The 21,560-nt window shown below is 44.7% G+C and overlaps 1 protein-coding gene across 1 annotated transcript; it reads right to left on the bottom strand.

The window, feature by feature from the left end:
- Positions 1-212: 212 nt before the first annotated feature.
- LOC136574989 (uncharacterized) lies at positions 213-9,140 on the bottom strand. Its single transcript, XM_066575054.1, has 2 exons — positions 9,111-9,140; positions 213-2,703 (listed from the first exon to the last, which is right to left on the bottom strand). The coding sequence occupies exons 1-2, from the start codon at positions 9,123-9,125 to the stop codon at positions 793-795; spliced, it is 1,926 nt and encodes a 641-aa protein (XP_066431151.1). The 5' UTR covers positions 9,126-9,140; the 3' UTR covers positions 213-792.
- Between the last annotated feature and the right edge of the window lie 12,420 nt (positions 9,141-21,560).

Below are 21,560 nucleotides of genomic sequence, written 5' to 3' on the forward strand. Positions count from 1 at the left end.
AGCTGAGAAGCTACTTAAATACCAATAAATTTTTTTTGCAATTGATCGCTGAAAGCTGTCACTCAAACTGTCATTTGAGCGATCTTTGAGTGATTATCTGCTCATGTAAATGGGCCTTTAACACTGTATAACATTGTCTTACCTGCTCAAGATTTTGGCAATTTTTTAACCTCATTAACATACCCGTTAAGCACACAGTCTGAGGTAAGACAAATATAAAACACAAGTTTATTTACTCTTTAGTATATGTAAGTAAAATAGTTAATTAACATATAGGCATTGAGATCACATGGGTAACAAAGTTAAGCATCAATACGTCACCGGATATTGTAGCATCACTCCGCAATCGGGGGATCTCCAGGTACGATTGTCAAGAGGATCCGGGAGTACGCCGGTACGTCTAACGGCCACAAGATGAGTCCCGACTCTTCCCTGAAGATCACTGCTATTTATGCCGTTCTTACACTACGTGGCATATCTGCTTCTGCGCAGTTATGGGTATATACGTCATTCTAATATGGCTATTCAGGTTCTAGACATGCGTAGTAGATGATTGGCAACACAATATATTGAATATTTTGTCCATGAAGTTATCACATCTGTGTTATATTATGAGTCATTCTTGCTGTCTTACCATATATGTCGATAATATTCTGCATTGAGCAGAATATTCAGACAGGTCATTAGTTCATTGAAGTTCTGGTTAACTCATACGGCAACTAGTTATTTGATTACACAATCATCCAGTTCAATCGTATCCCATACGTGTCACAATCGGTCCTTAATCATTCACTATTTGCCGTATGATACCATTAAAACTTTTGGTTTTCTACAGAATACCTTATATGCCATGAAACAATTCCATAGCGATAAAAGTATTACAACTATGGCCAATACCAAAACAGGATGTATTAGCCAATTAAGAGTGGTTTGTGCAGATGATGAATAACCCATAAAGATGTCATACCAATGGTGTGACGTGGCATCAGCAATAGCCGATCCCATCTTTACAATTTTGCCAGCTATTACAGTAGTACTTACAATATGCGTTGCCAAAGATCTATTAAGCAATTTAATATGTTGCTGTACTTCTTCTGTGTCTTCTAACAACTTTTTGAATTTGGTCAAATTTAGATCCCAATTTGACACATTTAAAGGCAGTGGTTGCACATTGACAGCCACTGTCTTGTCTTGTTCGGGTAATAACACAAAGGTCTCATTTTCCCAAACAAGTGCAGATACGTTTCGCAAGCATCCTGAAAATGGGACAACCATCCCAGGTACAACAGGATGATTACTTGCCAAACATACCTCCTGTGGGGCTATTTCAACCATCATCTTAAAAGTGAGTGGCAGCACAGTCCATTCACATACATTGATCGTATTTTGTAATAAGCATGGTTCATAAACAGCCGATTGGACCTTGCATATGGTCCCTTCTAATGTATCATCACACAATGATAAATCATGAGTTCTATTTTGGTCATCAATGTAAATCCCGTTAAATCTAGGTACCCAGAAATGCATATCTTCTGGAACACCTATAAGTAAGGGGAGAACTACAAACTTACACATCACATTCTTTTTAGTAACATTGTATATGAATATGGTCCCTTTACATAATATATCATTGCAAACCATTTTCTGCGCCTCCAACTGTATCCAATCAGTCTCAGTTATAGTCTGATTGAACACGGTCCTCCACACCTGCTCATTGCCAGTCATGAGCATAGTTTGAAGTGTGTTCTTTTGTTGTTGCTGATAAATGGTCTGCAAGGTACATATTGACCAATTAACATAGTTAGATATGTTAGAATTTATTTCATATGAAAACCTATTAGATGCATCTTGGAAATCAAGCATTATTGTGTCCACATCCGTTTGCATACTAAAGGGCTGCCATATAGTGGGCATCCAGTTAGCCTGCAATGTGAGCACATCTTTAATACCACTTCCCGCGTTATGCATTCGATTAGCTAAAGTCTCTATATCAAAACCATTAATAGTCCCAGAAAGCGCTCCGTAGCCTCCGAGTAAGGTATCATACCAAGCTCGACGGGAACGCTTGGTAGGACAAGTCCTTGAGGGTGGAAACTGCACGGAGGCTTGTATAACAGTCTTTTGAGCATCTCGTCCCACCATGCGACAGGTGGATGGAACCCTTTTTATATGTCCAGGATCTATTTTAGAAGCATTAATGTTCACGAATACCAGGAACTGGCCCCACATGGCCCGATTCTCGATCTCCGTTGCATTCCCACACGTAATTACTTCTGTCTCATTTAAGGGAAATGAAAACTGCACTCCCGTATTTGTACAATTCTGAACATATTGTATCACCAGGGAGTAATTGAGATATGGCAACTCTTTTGGTCTCTGACAGCAGGACACTTTCACAAGTGACGTAATGTTTATTTGTCCCGTTGCCTTATGCAGTGCATATGAAGGACGGTAGGTCGAACTTATATGCGATAATGGATTTCCACTCCAGATAGTCCCATCAAAGGTAATATTCACGATATAACATTTCTGGTTGGCTTCACAAGTGAAGTTGTCTTGCTTCCTGGTTCGGGTTGAATTCCTCCAGCCCCACGAATAATCATTCCTTCCGGTGTCATTGACGCGGATCCCTGGCGTCCACGCATCACCTACTGCGAACACCGAACACATGACGCCAAGGATTCCAAAAATGATTATGTGATTCTAGAGAAGGCAAGGAAACAAGCATTATTCCCGCAAATAGCACTTTTCTTGTGGGACATATTCCCATTTCTCTACTCCGGGTCGCATAATAAGCAAAGTTCGATCTTTCCCCACAGCAATAACCTCTGCCGGGGAGGGCGGTCCTTGGTGATTCTGAACCCATATTTTGGCCCCTACATTAGTAACATCAGTTGAGCTAAAACCTTTATCTCCTCTTACAGTAAGTTCAGTGGGGGCCACCCCTTCTTCCACTTGTGTCAGATACACTGGTATTAATAGCAGCTGTGCCATGCGCTCCTTTTTCCCTATTATCAGAGGATCTGTTCCTAAATTTATCATGATTACTTTAATTTCCCCCTGATAATCTGCATCTATGACTCCGCCTAGGACTACTGCACTTCTCAGAGCAAAACTCGATCTAGTGGCTATCTGCCCGAAGTGATTCTCCGGGATCTTGCATCCTATCCCTGTGGGAATAGTACTCACCTTTCCCGGGGCTATCACCACCGTATCAAGAGCGTATAGATCCAACCCTGCAGCGGCAGGAGTGGCTCTATAAGGTGCCTGCGCATCTGGATTAATTTTCCAGTATAAGATTGTCTCTACCTTAGCTACATCTATACTGAGATTGGGTGTTAGCATGCGCATTAAGGGTGTCATAGAATCAGTGATGGGCCTGTTGTTGATAATCTGTAAAGCAGCAGTCAGATTATCTCTCCATTGACCATATTTGTCGGTCTCAGTGAGCTTCTTCAGGGTAGATTTTAATAACCCATTCATTCGTTCCACCAGGCCCGCGGCCTGTGGATAGTAGGGCATATGATATACCCATTCTATGTTGTTTTTACTGGCATACTCTTTTACCTGATTTCCGGTAAAATGTGAACCATTGTCTGTCTGGATCTGCAGGGGAGTCCCATAATACTGGGTAATAACTTCCAGAGTACGTAAAGTACTCCATTGTGTTGCTGTTTTACACGGGAATCCCACCATCAGACCTGAGAATGTATCTACTGCTGTACAAATATACTTACATCCTCTGCTCTCAGGGAGGGGCCCTACAAAATCCATCTGCCAAATCTGCGCTGGCAACTGGCCTCTCCCTATGTGTCCCATTACTGTATGAGGCACTTCTCGTTTTTGCACATGTTGACATACTGGACATTGCGCGATTACTTGTTTGATCATGTCCACTGTCAAAGGGATACCTCTTTCTTGTGCCCACCTGTAAGTGGCCTTCTCTCCCAAGTGTCCACTTTTTTGGTGAGCCCAAACAGCTGTACCTTGAAGCCATGCTTCCTTTTCCTTGTCAGGTTCTTGTATGGCAACAGAAATCGATGCTGCCGCATCTGCTTGAGAATTAAATAAACGTTCCAATGAGTCAAGAGGGACATGAGCATCAACATGAAACACGGTACTTTTAGTACTCCTAATGAATTCCTCTATGTCTTGCCAAAGCTCTTTCCCCCACAATTCCTTACCATGAATGTTCCAGTCGTTCTTCTTCCATCCCATGATCCAAGTGGCCAAACCATTGGCAACTGACCATGAGTCCGTATACAAATGACATTCTTGCCCTTGTTCCTGCTTCAGAGCTAAGAATACTGCACAAAGTTCTGCATATTGACTACTCTTACCTTCTCCTTCCATGACCAACGTCTTGTCTAATTTTGGATTAAAGGCTACACTTTTCCATCTACGTCTTCCACTGATATACTTGGCCGAACCATCCGTGAACCAAGCATGCTCTTTTTGGGAGTCTGTCAACTCAGAGTAAGGTATTCCCCACTTTACTGGGGATTCCTCCATTTGCGCTACTGGTGTAACCTGACCATCTGGAGGGATATCAGCTATCTTTTCATGCAGGGCAGCTATCCCTCCTTCACCTTTTTTCGCTCTTTCCGAGATGTACCATTTCCACTTAATGATACTCTGCTCCTGGGCATGTCCTATCCGATTGGACTTTGGATTAGATAATACCCAACTCATGATGGGTATTTGCGGCCTTAGAAGGACTATGTGTCCTGTCGTCAATTGTTCAGTATCCACCAGGGCCCAATAACATGCCAACAGCTGTTGCTCCAGTGGAGTGTATTTTTCTCCTGCATCTGGTAATTTCCGATTCCAGAAGCCTAGTGGCACTCTTTTGCCCCCTTGCTTCTGCCACAATGACCAGTTTGCATACATATGCTGAACTGATACATGAAGTTCTATCTCACCATCTTGTAAAGGCCATAAATCTACAGCCTGTTGTATGGCTTCTTTTACTGCCTCAAATGCAACCTGTTGCTCTTCTCCCCACGTGAACTCGTACTTCTTGCGAGTCACCTTGTAAAGAGGAGCAAGAAGCTGCCCCAGATGCGGAATGTGTTGTCTCCAGAATCCAAACAATCCTATGTAGGATTGTGTTTCCTTCTTGTCTTTCGGAGTGGGAAAATTTAAGATTTTCTGCCTTGCCTTAGGGAGAATCTCCCTATGGCCCTTATTCCATTGAATTCCTAAGAATTTCACCGTCTGAGAGGGGCCCTGCACCTTGCTATCATTTATTTCCCATCCTTTTTCTCGCAGATGATGTAACAATCCGTCCAATTGTTTCTTTACAGATTGTTCATCCGGTCCCTGAATCATTATATCATCGATATAATGTGAAAACTGCATTTCTGATGGTAAATCAAACTCATCCAAATGTTCTGCCACCGTCCGGTGACAGATGGTTGGACTATGTATCCAACCTTGTGGCAATCGAGTGAACGTATATTGACGTCCTTGCCACGTAAAGGCAAACTGATCTTGTGCCTTTTCTTCTATTGGAATTGTGAAGAACGCTTGTGCGATATCAATCACAGCGTACCATTGTCCACTGTGACTTTGAATCTGCTCCACAATTGTAATGGTGTCTGGGACAGCTGCCGTCAAGGGAGGTGTTTGTTTATTCAACTCCCTGTAATCGACAGTCATCCTCCAAGACCCATCACTTTTCTTCACAGGCCATACCGGATTGTTCCATGCTGTGGTTGCAGGCCTCACAACCCCAGCATCGACCAAATCCTTAATGGTTTCTCCTATTTCCTTGTGACCTCCAGGAATTCTGTATTGCTTCATAGCAACCAGTTTTCCTGCAGGAGGGATGTGTACGGGTGGCATTTTGACCTTTCCCACCGTAACTGGACAAGCTTTTATCCCTATTTTCCTTACGCCAAAGGCAAACTTACCATCTTCGAGGTGTAGTGTCAATCCTTTCAGAATATCTATGCCAATGATATATTCCGGAATAGGTACTACTAACACCGTGTATTTACGTAAGGGCAAATTGCCCAATTTCAAAGTTACCTGTGTCTGTACTCCTTCGGTAACTTTTCCTCCCAATCCTGAAATATTAACTTTTGGACCTTTAAACTTTTTGGGATTTCCATAAATCAGAGTAGCCTCCGCCCCTGTATCTACTAAAGCTGGGACCCTTTGGACATTACCCCCTTTCCAATGTATGGCTAGCGGGACATAGGGTCTGTCATCCCGCCTAACCCAAACAGGGGCTTGGCTTGCTACCTATGCGGAATCAGAATCTGATTCCTCCAGGAGCGGAGCAGATGGCTTCATATGGTCCTGCACTTGGCTAGCTACCATTGCAGCCATCTCCTTCCATGGATAGATCTTTTGAAAATCCTCCCATTCTAATTTCTTAGGTTCTAAATTAGTGACCTGCTTCTCTCTCTTTTTAGAAGCTTTTGGGGCCACTGAATCTTCCCTTTTATCCACCTTTTTGTTGGATAATACCTTCTGTTTATAAAGACGCCACAAATCACCTGTATCTTTTCCATCAATGGCGTCCTTGGAGACTCCAGCTTTCAGGAGAGCCTGAAACATATCTCTACGAGATACCCTTGGCACTCCTGAATCACCAGTCCCCTGGGAACTAGGATTCCTAGACCTATCACGATCTGTTCGCTTTTCCTCTCTATCCCAGTTTCCCATATCTTGCAATTCCCGCATTCTAGCCACAACCGCAGACATTGGCTCATTAGTCATGGATAGAAGTAGGGTCATCATCACGGCTTTATAAGCCGAAGGTGCAGTCTTAATTAAACGATTTCTAACTCCTGCTGTCAGCCGAGTCTCCAAATAATCTTCCATATGCTCGATGATAATTAATGAGACCCTCATAGCTTCCTCCTTCAACCTTTCAATGCCATCCCTGATAGTGTACCAAGGTTTGTCATTGATTGGAATGTCTGCCTCTGTTGGGAATTTATTAAGAAACCCATTGGTTACTATATTAAACAGGGAAATAGCACTTTCTCCTTGATGATTAGGAAAATATTCTCTAAAATTTCTACTGATTACTGGATCTCTAGTTAGAGTAACAAATCTCATTGCATCTTTTGGATCCAACATTACCCCAGTCGCCCCGTGCTCAAATAGACGGACCAACCATGGTATGTCAGATTCCCCAGGCCTTTGCCTAAATCTACTCAGTATATCATCAACTTCTGACTGAGAAAAATCCTCTAGGGTAAGCCTGGTGCGCCTATGTGGCACCAATTCTTCTTGCACCAACAGTCTCCCATCGGCATCGTACATATAGTTTCCCTGATCGTCATACCTGGGCAACCTTTGCCCATCATGACCTACGATAGGCTGGGTATCGGGTCCATATTCAGTAGTTTCCTTCCTTCTGCTAATGGGCTGGGCACGTTTTAAAGCAGGTGGATCAATTATTGGATTGGGTGGGTCTTCCCAATCCCCCTTATGCCAGTCCTCCTCCCCCGAAGAAGATGAGGAATCCCATAAGTCTCCATCCCACTTATCTGGGTCCCAGTTCACAGAAGCAGAAGCTATAGCTTTCGATACCTTTCGCTTATCAACTTTACCTTTACGCCCCTTATATTTATTCTGAGCAACTTTTACAACAGCCTTTTCTGCAATATTCTGGTAATGTTCTATTTTTTCCTTTATCAGCCTTTGGTTACATTCCAACACCACTCTCTTTCCTTCAGATTCTGCTAACTTTTGTTCCGTCTGATTAAGTTTTCTTATTAGTTGGGACTTCTTCTTATGGATATTCCTATAGGCTGAGGCCAATACCCAATTTCTCCTACCCAACTGAACTGCGTCACCTGCCTTGGCAGGGGTCTCCTCGAGTACCTTAACGACATCGAGGGGCTCTGAATCTTTTAGCTTACTATCCCATGATTCTGCAAGCCCACTATGCATCAACTCCTGAGCTAATATATCATAGGGACCCTCGGACCAGCCGGGGATGTCTATTTTCTGAACGATTTTAGTTTTATCTTTCTTGGTTCTTTTTCTAAACATATTGTTGTCTTATTGGCAAAATGCCAATTGGTGAAACTTTTTGCGCAGAGTTCCCCCTTACAGAACTCACAAAATTTTGGCAACTTGCCAATTGGTGAAACTTTGCACAGAGGTCCCCTTTACTGCGAGAAACCACCCTGCAAATTGGCACCAATTTCCCAAGTCCTGTCTCAAAGTTACAGAACTCCGAAAGTTTTGGCAACGTGCCAATTTGGTGAAACTCTGCACAGAGTTCCCCTTTACAAAATTTTGGCAACGTGCCAATCTGGTGAAACTTTGCACAGAGGTCCCCTTTACGGCGAGGCACCACCCTGCAAACTGGCACCGATTTCCCGAGTCCTGCCTCAAAGTTACAGAACTCCGAAAATTTTGGCAACGTGCCAATTTGGTGAAACTCTGCACAGAGTTCCCCTTTACAAAATTTTGGCAACGTGCCAATCTGGTGAAACTTTGCACAGAGGTCCCCTTTACGGCGAGGCACCACCCTGCAAACTGGCACCGATTTCCCGAGTCCTGCCTCAAAGTTACAGAACTCTGAAAATTTTGGCAACGTGCCAATTGGTGAAATTTTGCACAGTGGTCCCCTTTACTGCTAGACACCACCGTGCAAACTGGCACCAATCTCCCAAGTCCTGCTTCAAAGTTACAGAACTTATAATATTTTGGCAGTATGCCAATGGGTTCAACAAGGACTACTTACTGCAACTATCAATTTGTATTTACTATTATTACTCTATCACCTATCAAAGCAAAGTTATAACCATTTGAACCCCTTGGCAATGGGCCAAAAATCTAATATGGCGACAGCAACCCCCCCGTGCACTGAGAAGCACTGTCACAATACCAAATTATACAGTAATATAACCTTACCAAAGACAACAATATCCTGCCAGACTACGCCAATTTATGTCTTACCTGCTCAAGATTTTGGCAATTTTTTAACCTCATTAACATACCCGTTAAGCACACAGTCTGAGGTAAGACAAATATAAAACACAAGTTTATTTACTCTTTAGTATATGTAAGTAAAATAGTTAATTAACATATAGGCATTGAGATCACATGGGTAACAAAGTTAAGCATCAATACGTCACCGGATATTGTAGCATCACTCCGCAATCGGGGGATCTCCAGGTACGATTGTCAAGAGGATCCGGGAGTACGCCGGTACGTCTAACGGCCACAAGATGAGTCCCGACTCTTCCCTGAAGATCACTGCTATTTATGCCGTTCTTACACTACGTGGCATATCTGCTTCTGCGCAGTTATGGGTATATACGTCATTCTAATATGGCTATTCAGGTTCTAGACATGCGTAGTAGATGATTGGCAACACAATATATTGAATATTTTGTCCATGAAGTTATCACATCTGTGTTATATTATGAGTCATTCTTGCTGTCTTACCATATATGTCGATAATATTCTGCATTGAGCAGAATATTCAGACAGGTCATTAGTTCATTGAAGTTCTGGTTAACTCATACGGCAACTAGTTATTTGATTACACAATCATCCAGTTCAATCGTATCCCATACGTGTCACAAACATATATGATGAAGTATCTTGTTGAGTTCAGAATATAATCACCGCACCTATGAAGAACTATATGGTACCTGGGAGGGTCGAAGACCTCGTTTGGTCCACCAACTGCTGAAATGCGTTCTGCGTGTGGGTTGTGGTTGATGAGCCGCACCAAATTCCCCAGATTTTACAGAATTTACCTGGGCACTTTCTATTTGTATGTACTATTTCATATGGGAGAATAGAATTGACTAGACTACGCCATTGAGGGAGCATCGGGGTCTCCTATCCTTCCAGCGCAATCCTACAGGCCTTATGGGCCAGGTGAAACACAAATTTTAACATGGTTTTCATCCAGCTTTGTAAGTATCCTTTATGGCAAATTTGCCTAGTTATTCAAATATGCATCTTCCAGTTCTCTTAAAATGCATACTGTAGCTATTCAGATTTGGCATTTACGACTTTAGGAAAACTGGTTGATAACCTTTGTGGAAACCTTACATAGCTTTCCAGAAACAGCTACGGAAAAGAAGATGACTAGTTTTTTAATGGACTTACATAACCTGCTGATTTTATAATTTTGGAGGGAAATGCCTTTTTGAGACGATCATCTTAAAATTCTCTTTTCTCTCTAAATCAAGCTATCGCTAACTTAATGATGTTCCATTAGCAGATGCTTTTATTAAACTTTACTCTTCAAAAGTCATGGAATGAAGCTAAATATGAATAATGTATGTTTTTTCTTGTCTAATTAGGAGCTCTCATTAGTAAGTCTGGGGGAGGTTTCATGCTTGAGAGATCATTATGTGAAACCTGCCCCACGAGGGGGCTGATTGCCAAAGCCACACTGCCCTGCAGGATGTCCTTCGGCTGGTGAGTCAGAGGGGCATCTTATTTTTGCATCTCTACGTCTATAAATGAAGGGTTCCGTCTTCACTTGTAGAAATCACTTACTAGTTACAGGTGAAGTGTAACACACTGAAGCTTCACTCCAATGCCATAAATAAGAATAACATAACCATTTCCTTCTGACTTCCAACTGTTAAACAGGGAAACTCAATTTCCTGTACAGAGTCATAGCTTTTAGCCACAAGGAATAATAACAGAAATGTTCTACTCAGCAGGAAAAATAATAATGTTTTTGTTTATACAGCTTGTGATGTTCTTTTCAAACATGACATTATTTTTTATTGATGAGATTTTTAAATGTGCCTACTTTACAATTGTTTTGGAAGAAAATACAATAGGATTTTAGAGGAGAAGATACCAATATTGAAATAGAAAAAAAATCAAATAATGGAATGGAAACAGTCAGACGCGAACACAGAATTTTTATTAGTACCGCTCCAACCTAATAAATAGTTTAAATATCTGTTCTCTGCATTCCCTGTGATCCTAAACACTACGGGATATTTATTGTCTGCTTTATCTATTTTTCTCTCACTTTGACTTGACACTTCATACATGCCCGCTTACAATTTGTGTATTAAGGCCAGTTGTATGATGGGTGGTGGACAGAATAGACAATCCTTTTGAGAGGAGGGTGGCACAATTTGTATGTTTTTTGGTCAAACACTGTTCTTCTTTAACATATTTACCAATGTTTTCCTGTAAAACTATGTGAAGGGGAGATGAAACAATGCCTTAATAGCACCACGTATTCCTGCAAGTCAATGTCAGACCTTTTAATAAGCCTTGCAACAATGACTGGAAATAAAAGCCAAACCCAGAATCTTCTCCAGAAGGAAAAGTTAACCATGTATAGACAGCTGTTTCAGGGATTTGACCAGAAATTTCTGGAGAGGATTTTGGCTTTTATTTCCACTTATTGCCACAAAATCTGTCACAAGCTCAGACAATGAGTTGCAGCAATGCAATGTGGCACTGTAGAGGCATTGCTCCATCTTCTCATTTATATATTAAATTTCCCAGAGGAGCAGGCATGTCTATAAGTAGGGATGAGCAGTTAGTGGAGTAATTGGTTTGTGTTGGGATTGGGACAAATTCACAAAAAACATTGTGAATTTGGACGATGCTGACCCCCATTGAAGTCAATCGAAGTAAAAATTTTGTTAGCTAATTTGCCCTTCAGAAGGTCCTCAATGCAGCAAAAGTCCCCTAAATGGCATAGGAATGCAGTCACACATCTGGGGAAATTTTTGTGCTCCTCCCAAAAATTGGTAAAAATAGTGTACAGTAGTGTGGTGGTCACTTGTAGCACAGGGGTGTCACTGAAAACAAAAGAAAGCCCACAAAGGGTCTCCTAGATCAAAAATTGCACCAAGGAAGACAGCAGATGTGCTGCTTGTTTTAAAAGCAATGTCATAAATTTTACAAGGACAACTTTTATCAGGTGAACACAAGACTCAGGGCTCAGTCACACATGCAGCAATACGGGCGTATCAGCACGTCCGAACCTGTCAAAAAAATGACATATGGGTGGCAATGGAGCCGGTCATTTGGATTTTCGTCCGCACGCGGTGCGGGCGTTTTCCACGTGGAAATACGCGCGTATCGCTGAGCCCTCAAGCATGGGCTTGCTCCTAATCCTCCAAGGAAAAGAAGTAGGTATACCAAAAATTAGACAAAGGGAGACAGAAGATGTGGTACTTTTTTAACCACTTAAGGACCAGGCTGTTTTGTACCTTAAGGACACTTTTTAGGGATTTGCAGAGCTGTATGGAGGCTGGCCTTTGTCACATATGGATATCTGTGCCAACGTGGAGGGTGTTGAAAGGTAGTACGAAGAGGTGGAGGAAGAGAAAAAAGAGGAGGGTGGCAATTAGAAGGTGACAAACATGGATGAATGTCCTGCAAGTACACTGAAACGTGGACCACCACTTTCGGCTTCATGCTCCACCTGCAGGATATTGATCTAATATGCTGTTAACTATATGTAATGCCCTTGGCTATGCTTTCTGGACCACGTGTGCATGATCAGGTTCACCATGTCACTGGCAGCATTATGTAACACCAGGGACACATTACACTTATATGGCAGTGCAAAGCAGGGACAGCTTTTTGGACAAATAAAGGGTGGCTGGGCATCTGGTACTATGGATTTCATGGAGCATCACATTTCATAAGGCATCTGTGTCCACTAGCCTATAGGGCAGCATCTCCATTGCAAGCAGCTGTGTAATGCTTCCATGCAGGCTCTGTGCTCGTGAATGGTTGGGCTGGTATTTTTTTTTAAACGTTCCCACAGATGGAGGGTGGAGGGCTAGCTGCTGACTTAGGACATGCTATAATATGAGGTAGATGTCAATGTCAGTAAAGGTGGTGGTGATGGTGGCAGCTCAACTTTTGCACTCCGTTTCCCACTCCTGGTTCTAAAGCTAGCAGTCTGGTCATCAATTGCGGAGGAGAGGCTTGAAGCTACTGCCCCTTCACAAAACTGCCTCTCTGTACTCAGAGGCTATTTCGTTGACAGGGAAGAAAATGGAGCAGGATAAGCCTGGCTCTTTCTGTCCTCGCCAAGGTGTGGGATGTGAAATCATATGGCTGTTTCTACACGGTGTTGAGGTTGCTTAAGTTTTTGCCAAATTTTAAATGCTGACCACAGATCATACAGATGACTACTGTTCTGTCAGCTGACCTAGCAGTGGGACTGATATTGCTGTTGCGACTAGTATTAGTTGATGATGGCAGTGCAGCCCTTTTGTTTTTCTGAGATACTCTACTCCCTGTCTTGGCATGGTACTGCACCACAATGTCCATCTATTCCTCCTCTCCCTGCAAGCTACTATGCTGACTCTCCCTGCCTCTCCATGTTAGAAATAAAATATTTCACAAAAAATGCCCAGTATATGGTTGCACTGGATTTATATATAATTTACTTTTCTATTCCTCTAAGGAGGAAAAAAATGGTTGGGCATCAGCTCATTCGATGTCCTGGTCTTCTACCTCTGGTTGTATTGACTGCCCTATTGATGTCTATGACAATGAATGATCAAATAGCTCCTCAGACTATTCCATTTGGAGTGTTTAAGAGCGTGCAGGAGGTTTAGCATGGAGTGTAGTAGAGGGGTGATGCTCATGGCCGACTGCTGCAGACAGACTGGTGTGAGCCTGTGACTGGGAGGAAGAGGAGGTGCTGGTAGTTGAGGCATGTTGTGTCATCCACCCTACATACTACAGATGCAATGCATGGACAGAAACACTTCTAAAAAATGGCAAAACATAGTGCTGTTGCTGCGGTGGTAGCTGCTTGAAATGTTAACTTGGCCCATCCTCTACCACTTCTACTACCACCAATACTGACACATGTCCTACCCATTGCTTTCCTCATGTTTCCTATTTATTTATTTATTTGTTTACTTAGCTCTTTCTTTGTTATTTAAAGTAGTATTAGGCCTCATGCCCACGGGTAAAATTGCATTGTGGAATCTGTGTGGGTGTCCCGCGTGGATGATCTGCAGTTCAATATGCCCATACCTGGCATGCGCAGGATAAAAATTGCAGCATGCTCCATTTTCTGCGGTTTCCCATACAGATGGCTTCCATTGAAGTCAATGGAAGCCGTCAGATCCTCGGCATGGCCACGGATGACACTGTGGTCCTGCTACGGATCTGCGGGAAAGCAGGAGATCTTTTTTAAAAAGCATGGAGAATACATGCAGCATGCTGCCAGCGCACCTGGACGCATCCGCCGTGCAGAAGAAAGAAGATTTAGCCGCGACGGAGGAGACCCGCGCTTCATCCGGACAGTTGAGAAAATGACATTTTTTGCCTCATGGCTGCGGGCACGGCTGGAAACCATTGTGAGATTCTGCACTGGGAAGCCATGAGTGCCCGTGGACATGAGGCCTTATGTAATTTTTCACCTAGGCTTGTCAGTAATTCGTAGTGGTCGAACTCGTGACCTGAGGCCACTGACATGCACTATGTGCATTTACTGTTTCCCTGTTTGGGATTCTTTTTGGTTTACATTTACCAAAAACCACTGACCACTAACTGGGCCATAAACCTCAGCCGGCATGATATGTGAGAAAAATGGCCACAGAGTATAGCTTGTGTTTTTGTGAGCCATCCCTGTTTTAATGCAGCATAATTTGATTCTCCTTACCTCACTGCTAGCGGCATAAGGCCTGCCAATAATTCATAGTGGCCGGACTGGCAACTTTCAGCAATGTCTGAGGCCACAAGCAGAGGACTGCATTATTGCCTATGCCATTGTGTAGTTTATCCCTCTACTTTGCTCTTATATACAGTGACAGTAGCAGAAATATACCCTCTCCCGATGTATAGACATATAAACGTGATGCAGCTTCTTTCTCTGCTGCCTCCAATACAACGCCATTTAACTTCTCTGATAGTATACAAGCTTTCATACCAGTAGCAACATACCCTCTTCAGAACATCTTTCCCTATAAGAACAGACCACGTTTTATTCAGGCATATAGAGTACAGACAGTTACGCCCTGCAAGTTTGGGGTATGGAAATACATACAATGCAGGTGCTGGCTTTTTCTTATAGCCAACAACAGACCACTACAGCTCTGATAAGCCGCGCCGCTCATCAGAGCTGTTGACTAGAGATGAGCGAACGTACTCGTTTCGAGTACTTACGCACCCGAGTACCGCCACTTTCAAGTACTTCAGTACTCGGGTGAAAAGATTCGGGGGGCGCCGGGGGGCGGGGAGAGGCGTGGCGGTGCGGGGGGTAGCAGCGGGGAACAGGGGGGAGCCCTCTCTCTCTTCCTCTCCCCCCCACTCCCCACTGCTACCCCCCGTGCCGCCACGGCGCCCCCCGAATTTTTTCGCCTGAGTACAGAAGTACTCGGAAATCGCGGTATTCGGGCAAAAAAGGGGCGTGGCCGAGCACGTTCGCTCATCTCTACTGTTGACATTTTAAATGCCGCTGTCATTTCTGGCAGCAGCATTTAAATACCACTGTCAATATTGACAGCAGCTTTTAAATGCCCCAACGGATGTTCGAAAAGGATGTGAAAAGAACTGGTATGGAGGCGCAACCCTCTAAGCTACTAGAAGATGTAGATCAAAGTCCAATGTATGATGGTGAAAGCACTTCTTTTTTATTATTTTTTCACAAATTAAAACCCAGCAATAGAATACGCGTTTCGGGGAAGAACCCCTTCGTCAGTTCGGCTGGATAGGACAACAGGATGCCTGGGGGTGACACGACTCCAAAGATGTATTGGATGTGTCGGAGGTCCTGTGTGCAGGAGGGCAGGGGAGAAAAAAAGTGCTTTAACGGATGTTCGGGAGTCCCGTATGGCCCCCGTGATGAGATCACAGGTTGCCATATAGTTGTCATGGTAGCTGGGGGTCATCTGAAAGGCCCCAGGGCTGTCATTGTAGAGTGCCTATCAAGCTATGTTTGTGCTGTAGCTTGATACAATGCCTGTCAGAGCATAATAAAAGTTTTCAAAAAACCCTTTTGCTATATCTATAATAATAGATTTTAAATAATAAAACAAAAAACATATTTGGTATCGCTGTGTCTGTAAAAAGTCCAATCTATCAGAGTAACATATTATTTACCCCGCATGACGAATGTTGTCTGAAAAAATAAAATAACGCCAGAATTGCAGTTTTTTTGGTCCCCTTGTCTCCAAGAAAAAGTGTAACAAAAGGCGATCAAAAACTTGTATGTACTCCAAATGAGCCCCTGCACAACTATGTCGACGAAAAAATCAAAAAGCTATGGCTGTCAGAAGATGGTGGCAGAAAATAATGAAAACAAATTAAATATTTTTGAAGAAAAATAAAAGTAGTACTGCGAAAAAAAAAACTATATACATTTTATATTGTAGTAATCGTATTGAATAAAATTAGCAGGTCATTTTTGCAGCATGCACACTGTAGAAACAAGATGCACCCACAAAATAGCGGAAGTTCATTTTTTTTCATTTCACTTATCTTAGAATTTTTAAAAAGTTTTTCCTTAAAAATCGATATATGGGGCATTATATAGTGCCATTGAAAAATACAGCTCGTCCCACAAAAAACAAGCCCTCATACAGCTAAGTTGATGAATAAATAAAAGAGTTATGATTTTTTTTTTAACAGAGGGGAGAAAAAAGCGTATATGGAAAAAAAAAAATCCTGCCTTCTTAAGGGATTAACGTCTCTGCTGGTGAACAACCTTTCAAATCAGCAGCAATATATTCTCTGTAGAATATCTCTCCCTAAAATAAGACCACATTTTATATATGCATATAAACATCATGTAGTGTCTTTATCTAGTCACTCCAATAAAGCCGTGTTAAACGTCCTTGCTGGTATACAAGCTTTCACATCAATAGCAATATATCATCTCTAAAATATCTCTCCTTAGGAACAGACCACGTTATATAGGCACATAAACACGATGCAGCTTTTTTGTCCTGGGTTCAGCTGTAAAATGCCCTGGAGCTGTGACCGTGAGCTGCAGTGAGCGGTCCCAGGTCACATGATCATAGTTATCCAATGGATAATGGCGATAACGTAAAATTAAAAAAACAGTTGAAGTTTAATGTTCCTTTCGGTTTGGGCCCTGTTATGCATATGAACATAAGATTAGGCCCACAATGGGTATGTTTCTGAACACAGGACAAACAGGGGTTTCCATTTTGGGGTGAAAATCTTCATTCAGATGTGTGCTGTACAAAAAAAGTGTTTTTAAAATGACACAATTGCCAAAAAAAAACCAATAATCGTAACTTTTTCTTTCTGCTATGGTTAGATTCATTCAAAAACCGTGTAATCAAAATACGCAGTACACGCCTATATGTATTCAGTAAGGGGTCTAGTTCTCAAAATGGGGTCATTTGTGGGGGTTCTCTGTCATTTTGGCAACTCAAGGGCTCTACAATTGTGCAATGGGGCCTAAATCACCTTTAAGCAAAATGTCTGTTCTGAAAACCACCAGCTGCTTCTTTAAGTTTGGACCCCGTTGTGCATATGGACATAAGATTAGGGCCACAATGGGTATGTTTCTGAACACAGGAGATCCCTTAAAAACTAATATTTTATTTGAACATTCTAAAAAACATACTGTTACCATACAGCGCGGCGCATCGCTCCGGCGTCGGCTCCGGCGGCCTGGAGCCCTGTGTCGAGGTTATCCCAGCAGCTGTGGGCGGCGGCATGGGCGTGTCCGCCCGTAGGGTGCCGCCCGCCCTCCTCCGTTCTTCTTATACAGCAGTGGGCGGAGTTGCCTCCTCCCACTCTCCACCCCTGGGCGGAACCTTGTGGTTAAAAGACTGGCAGTGAAGTGAGCTCACTGCCAGTTATTGGTTCTGCATGCATCTAGCCAGTCTGTCTGCGGTTCGCCTCAGCCAGTCCCTAGTTGTCGGTCAGCTCCCTCTGGTCCCCAAAATCTGCACTATGTTGTATTGATTTTTACTGCTATGCAAAATCCGCAGCGAATCGGCAAGGTCTCACTTACCTTCAAACCCCGTCCGCCCGCCCTGCTGCTGATGTCGCCACCGATGCCCTGCATAGGGGACGGAAGAAAGGGGTGGGGTCTCGTAGGCAGTTGCGTTGTGAGGAGAGTCTGTCGGTATTTGAGCCGTACAGGGTGGGACAGAAGGGGTACCGGTCCTCTGGAAATCGCAAAAGGAGGGGTCGCAGGGGGTTCCATAAGTCGTTGTCGAAACCTGTTGTCTCTTCGGTGATGCCCACCTCCGGTCCCCCGCCGCCCACCCTGGTCTGTGATGAAGTTGAACACGAGGCTCAGGAGATCCCGGATTCTCGCCGGGGTACAGGAACCTTACAATATTTGGGGCCCCGGAAGAGTTTTTTGGAGTATGATAGCTCAGATGACAGTGATTTTAAAATTGGAATTGCCTCATATTTTGAAGACAGCGTCATTGGGAGCGAGGATGGGACAAGAGATAGTGGTGAACGTTCGGGCATTGACTCGGAAGACGACCTGAAACACGACGATATGTCAACGGTCGGTCCTGAAGAAGATGTAGAAAGGAGAGCCCCTGAAGGAAATGGGGCAGCCACAGGCTACCGAAGTCATGGACCTGAGGATCAGTCCATGGTGACCGCTCGGGAGGGTCACATTCTCGGGTTGGTACAGCGTTTTCACAGCCGTTTTTTGGATAAGCCTGGTCGAGTTTCCGGGGGCCCGGAGGTCCCCCGTCAGAGGGGGGGTAATGTTACCATACAGCGCGGCGCGTCGCTCCGGCGTCGGCTCTGGCGGCCTGGAGCCCTGTGTCGAGGTTATCCCAGCAGCTGTGGGCGGCGGCATGGGCGTGTCCGCCCGTAGGGTGCCGCCCGCCCTCCTCCGTTCTTCTTATACAGCAGTGGGCGGAGTTGCCTCCTCCCACTCTCCACCCCTGGGCGGAACCTTGTGGTTAAAAGACTGGCAGTGAAGTGAGCTCACTGCCAGTTATTGGTTCTGCTAGCCTCTAGTCAGGTCTGTTCCAGTCTGTGCTAGTTGCTCGTCAGTAGCCTGTCTGTTTACCTGTGAGCTCCATCTCCAGACTTACTCTGCTTGTAAGTTTTGTTGGTTTGTTCCACCTGCCTCTTCTGTTGGCACTCTGTCCCCTGTTAGTAGTTCCATCTAGGTAGTCGCCAGGTCCCTAGCCAGCGCAGGGACCGCCGCCCAGTTGTCCGCCTGGGGTTAGCCAGGGCCGAGGCAAGTAGGCAGGGACAGTGGGGTGCGGGAAGATCAGGGCACCCCACCTGGCACTCTGGGGGGCAGAGTGCCGTAACACATACACACGTTGGGCTTAACCATCAACCGATGAAAAGACAAAAGACAAGACAACGGATAGAAACACACATGTACGTGCTCGTGTGGGACAGAATGCAGCCGTCCACGGGAGATTTCAAATCGCAGCTAGATTAATATAGAATATTGCTGCATGAATCTCCAGGTGTAAAGAGTGGATATTTTTGCTTATTCCACATATATAGCTGGGGTGACTTAGATGTAGTGATTTATGGTTATGTCTTATCACTAGAGATGAGCGAGCACCAAAATGCTCGGGTGCTCGTTACTCAGGACGAAATTATCGCGATGCTCGAGGGTTCGTTTCGAGTAACGAACTCCATTGAAGTCAATGGGCGACCCGAGCATTTTTGTATATCGCCGATGCTCGCTAAGGTTTTCATTTGTGAAAAGCTGGGCAATTCAAGAAAGTGATGGGAACGACACAGCAACGGATAGGGCAGGCGAGGGGCTACATGCTAGGCTGCATCTCAAGTTCCCAGGTCCCACTATTAAGCCACAATAGCGGCAAGAGTGCCCCCCCCTCCCAACAACTTTTACTTCTGAAAAGCCCTCATTAGCAATGCATACCTTAGCTAAGCACCACACTACCTCCAACAAAGCACAATCACTGCCTGCATGACACTCCGCTGCCACTTCTCCTGGGTTACATGCTGCCCAACCCCCCCTGCACGACCCAGTGTCCACAGCGCACACCAAAGTGTCCCTGCGCAGCCTTCAGCTGCACTCATGCCACACCACCCTCATGTCTATTTATAAGTGCGTCTGCCATGAGGAGGAACCGCAGGCACACACTGCAGAGGGTTGGCACGGCTAGGCAGCGACCCTCTTTAAAAGGGGCGGGGCGATAGCCCACAATGCTGTACAGAAGCAATGAGAAATAGAATCCTGTGCCACCGCCATCAGGAGCTGCACACGTGGGCATAGCAATGGGGAACCTATGTGCCACACACTATTCATTCTGTCAAGGTGTCTGCATGCCCCAGTCAGACCGTGGTTTTTTATAAATAGTCACAGGCAGGTACAAGTCCGCAATGGGAATTCCGTGTGCACCCACAGCATGGGTGGCTCCCTGGAACCCACCGGCTGTACATAAATGTATCCCATTGCAGTGCCCATCACAGCTGAGGTAACGTTCAATTAAATGCAGGTGGGCTTCGGCCCACACTGCATGCGCCAGTCAGACTGGGGTTCTTTAGAAGTGGACACATGCAGTTACAACTCCCGGTGGACCCACAGCATGGGTGAGTGCCAGGAAGCCACCGGCGGTACATAAATATATCCCATTGCATTGCCCATCACAGCTGAGGTAATGTCATGTTTAATGCAGGTGGGCTTCGGCCCACACTGCATGCCCCAGTCAGACTGGGGTTCTTTAGAAGTAGACACATGCAGTTACAACTCCCTGTGGACCCACAGCATGGGTGGCTCCCTGGAACCCACCGGCAGTACATAAATATATCCCATTGCAGTGCCCAGCACAGCTGATGTATCGTCAGTAGAGATGAGCGAGCACCAAAATGCTCGGGTGCTCGTTACTCGGGACGAAATTTTCGCGATGCTCGAGGGTTCGTTTCGAGTAACGAACCCCATTGAAGTCAATGGGCGACCCGAGCATTTTTGTATATCGCCGATGCTTGCTAAGGTTTTCATTTGTGAAAATCGGGGCAATTCAAGAAAGTGATGGGAACGACACAGCAACGGATAGGGCAGGCGAGGGGCTACATGTTGGGCTGCATCTCAAGTTCACAGGTCCCACTATTAAGCGACAATAGCGGCAAGAGTGGCCCCCCCCCCCCCCCGCACTGTCAGCATAAAGATCGTTCTTCTCTGCCGCAGCAGTAACAGCTGTGGCAGAGAAGAACGATGTTAGCCCATTGATGTTAGCCCGATGTTAGCCCACTCCAATTACTACTACCTGAGTGATAGACAACTGTGTCTCATCGTCATCGTCCTCCTCACCCACTGAAAGCTCTTGAGACAGTTGCCGGAAGTCCCCAGCCTCATCCCCTGGACCCCGGGAACTTTCCAAAGGTTGGGCATCGGTCACGACAAACTCCTCCGGTGGGAGAGGAACCATTGCTGGCCATTCTGGGCAGGGGACCCGGAACAGTTCCCGGGAGTCTGCCTGCTCCTCAGAATGTGTCATTGTAATGGAGTGAGGAGGCTGGGAGGAAGGAGGAGCAGCAGCCAGAGAATTTAAAGTTGTAGCAGTGGACAGCGCAGAACTCTGGGTGGTCGATAGATTGCTGGATGCACTTTCTGCCATCCACAACAGGACCTGCCCACACTGCTCATTTTCTAATAAAGGTCTACCGCGTGGACC

Source organism: Eleutherodactylus coqui, chromosome 1 (genome assembly GCF_035609145.1).
Source record: "Eleutherodactylus coqui strain aEleCoq1 chromosome 1, aEleCoq1.hap1, whole genome shotgun sequence".
Lineage (NCBI taxonomy): Eukaryota > Metazoa > Chordata > Amphibia > Anura > Eleutherodactylidae > Eleutherodactylus > Eleutherodactylus coqui.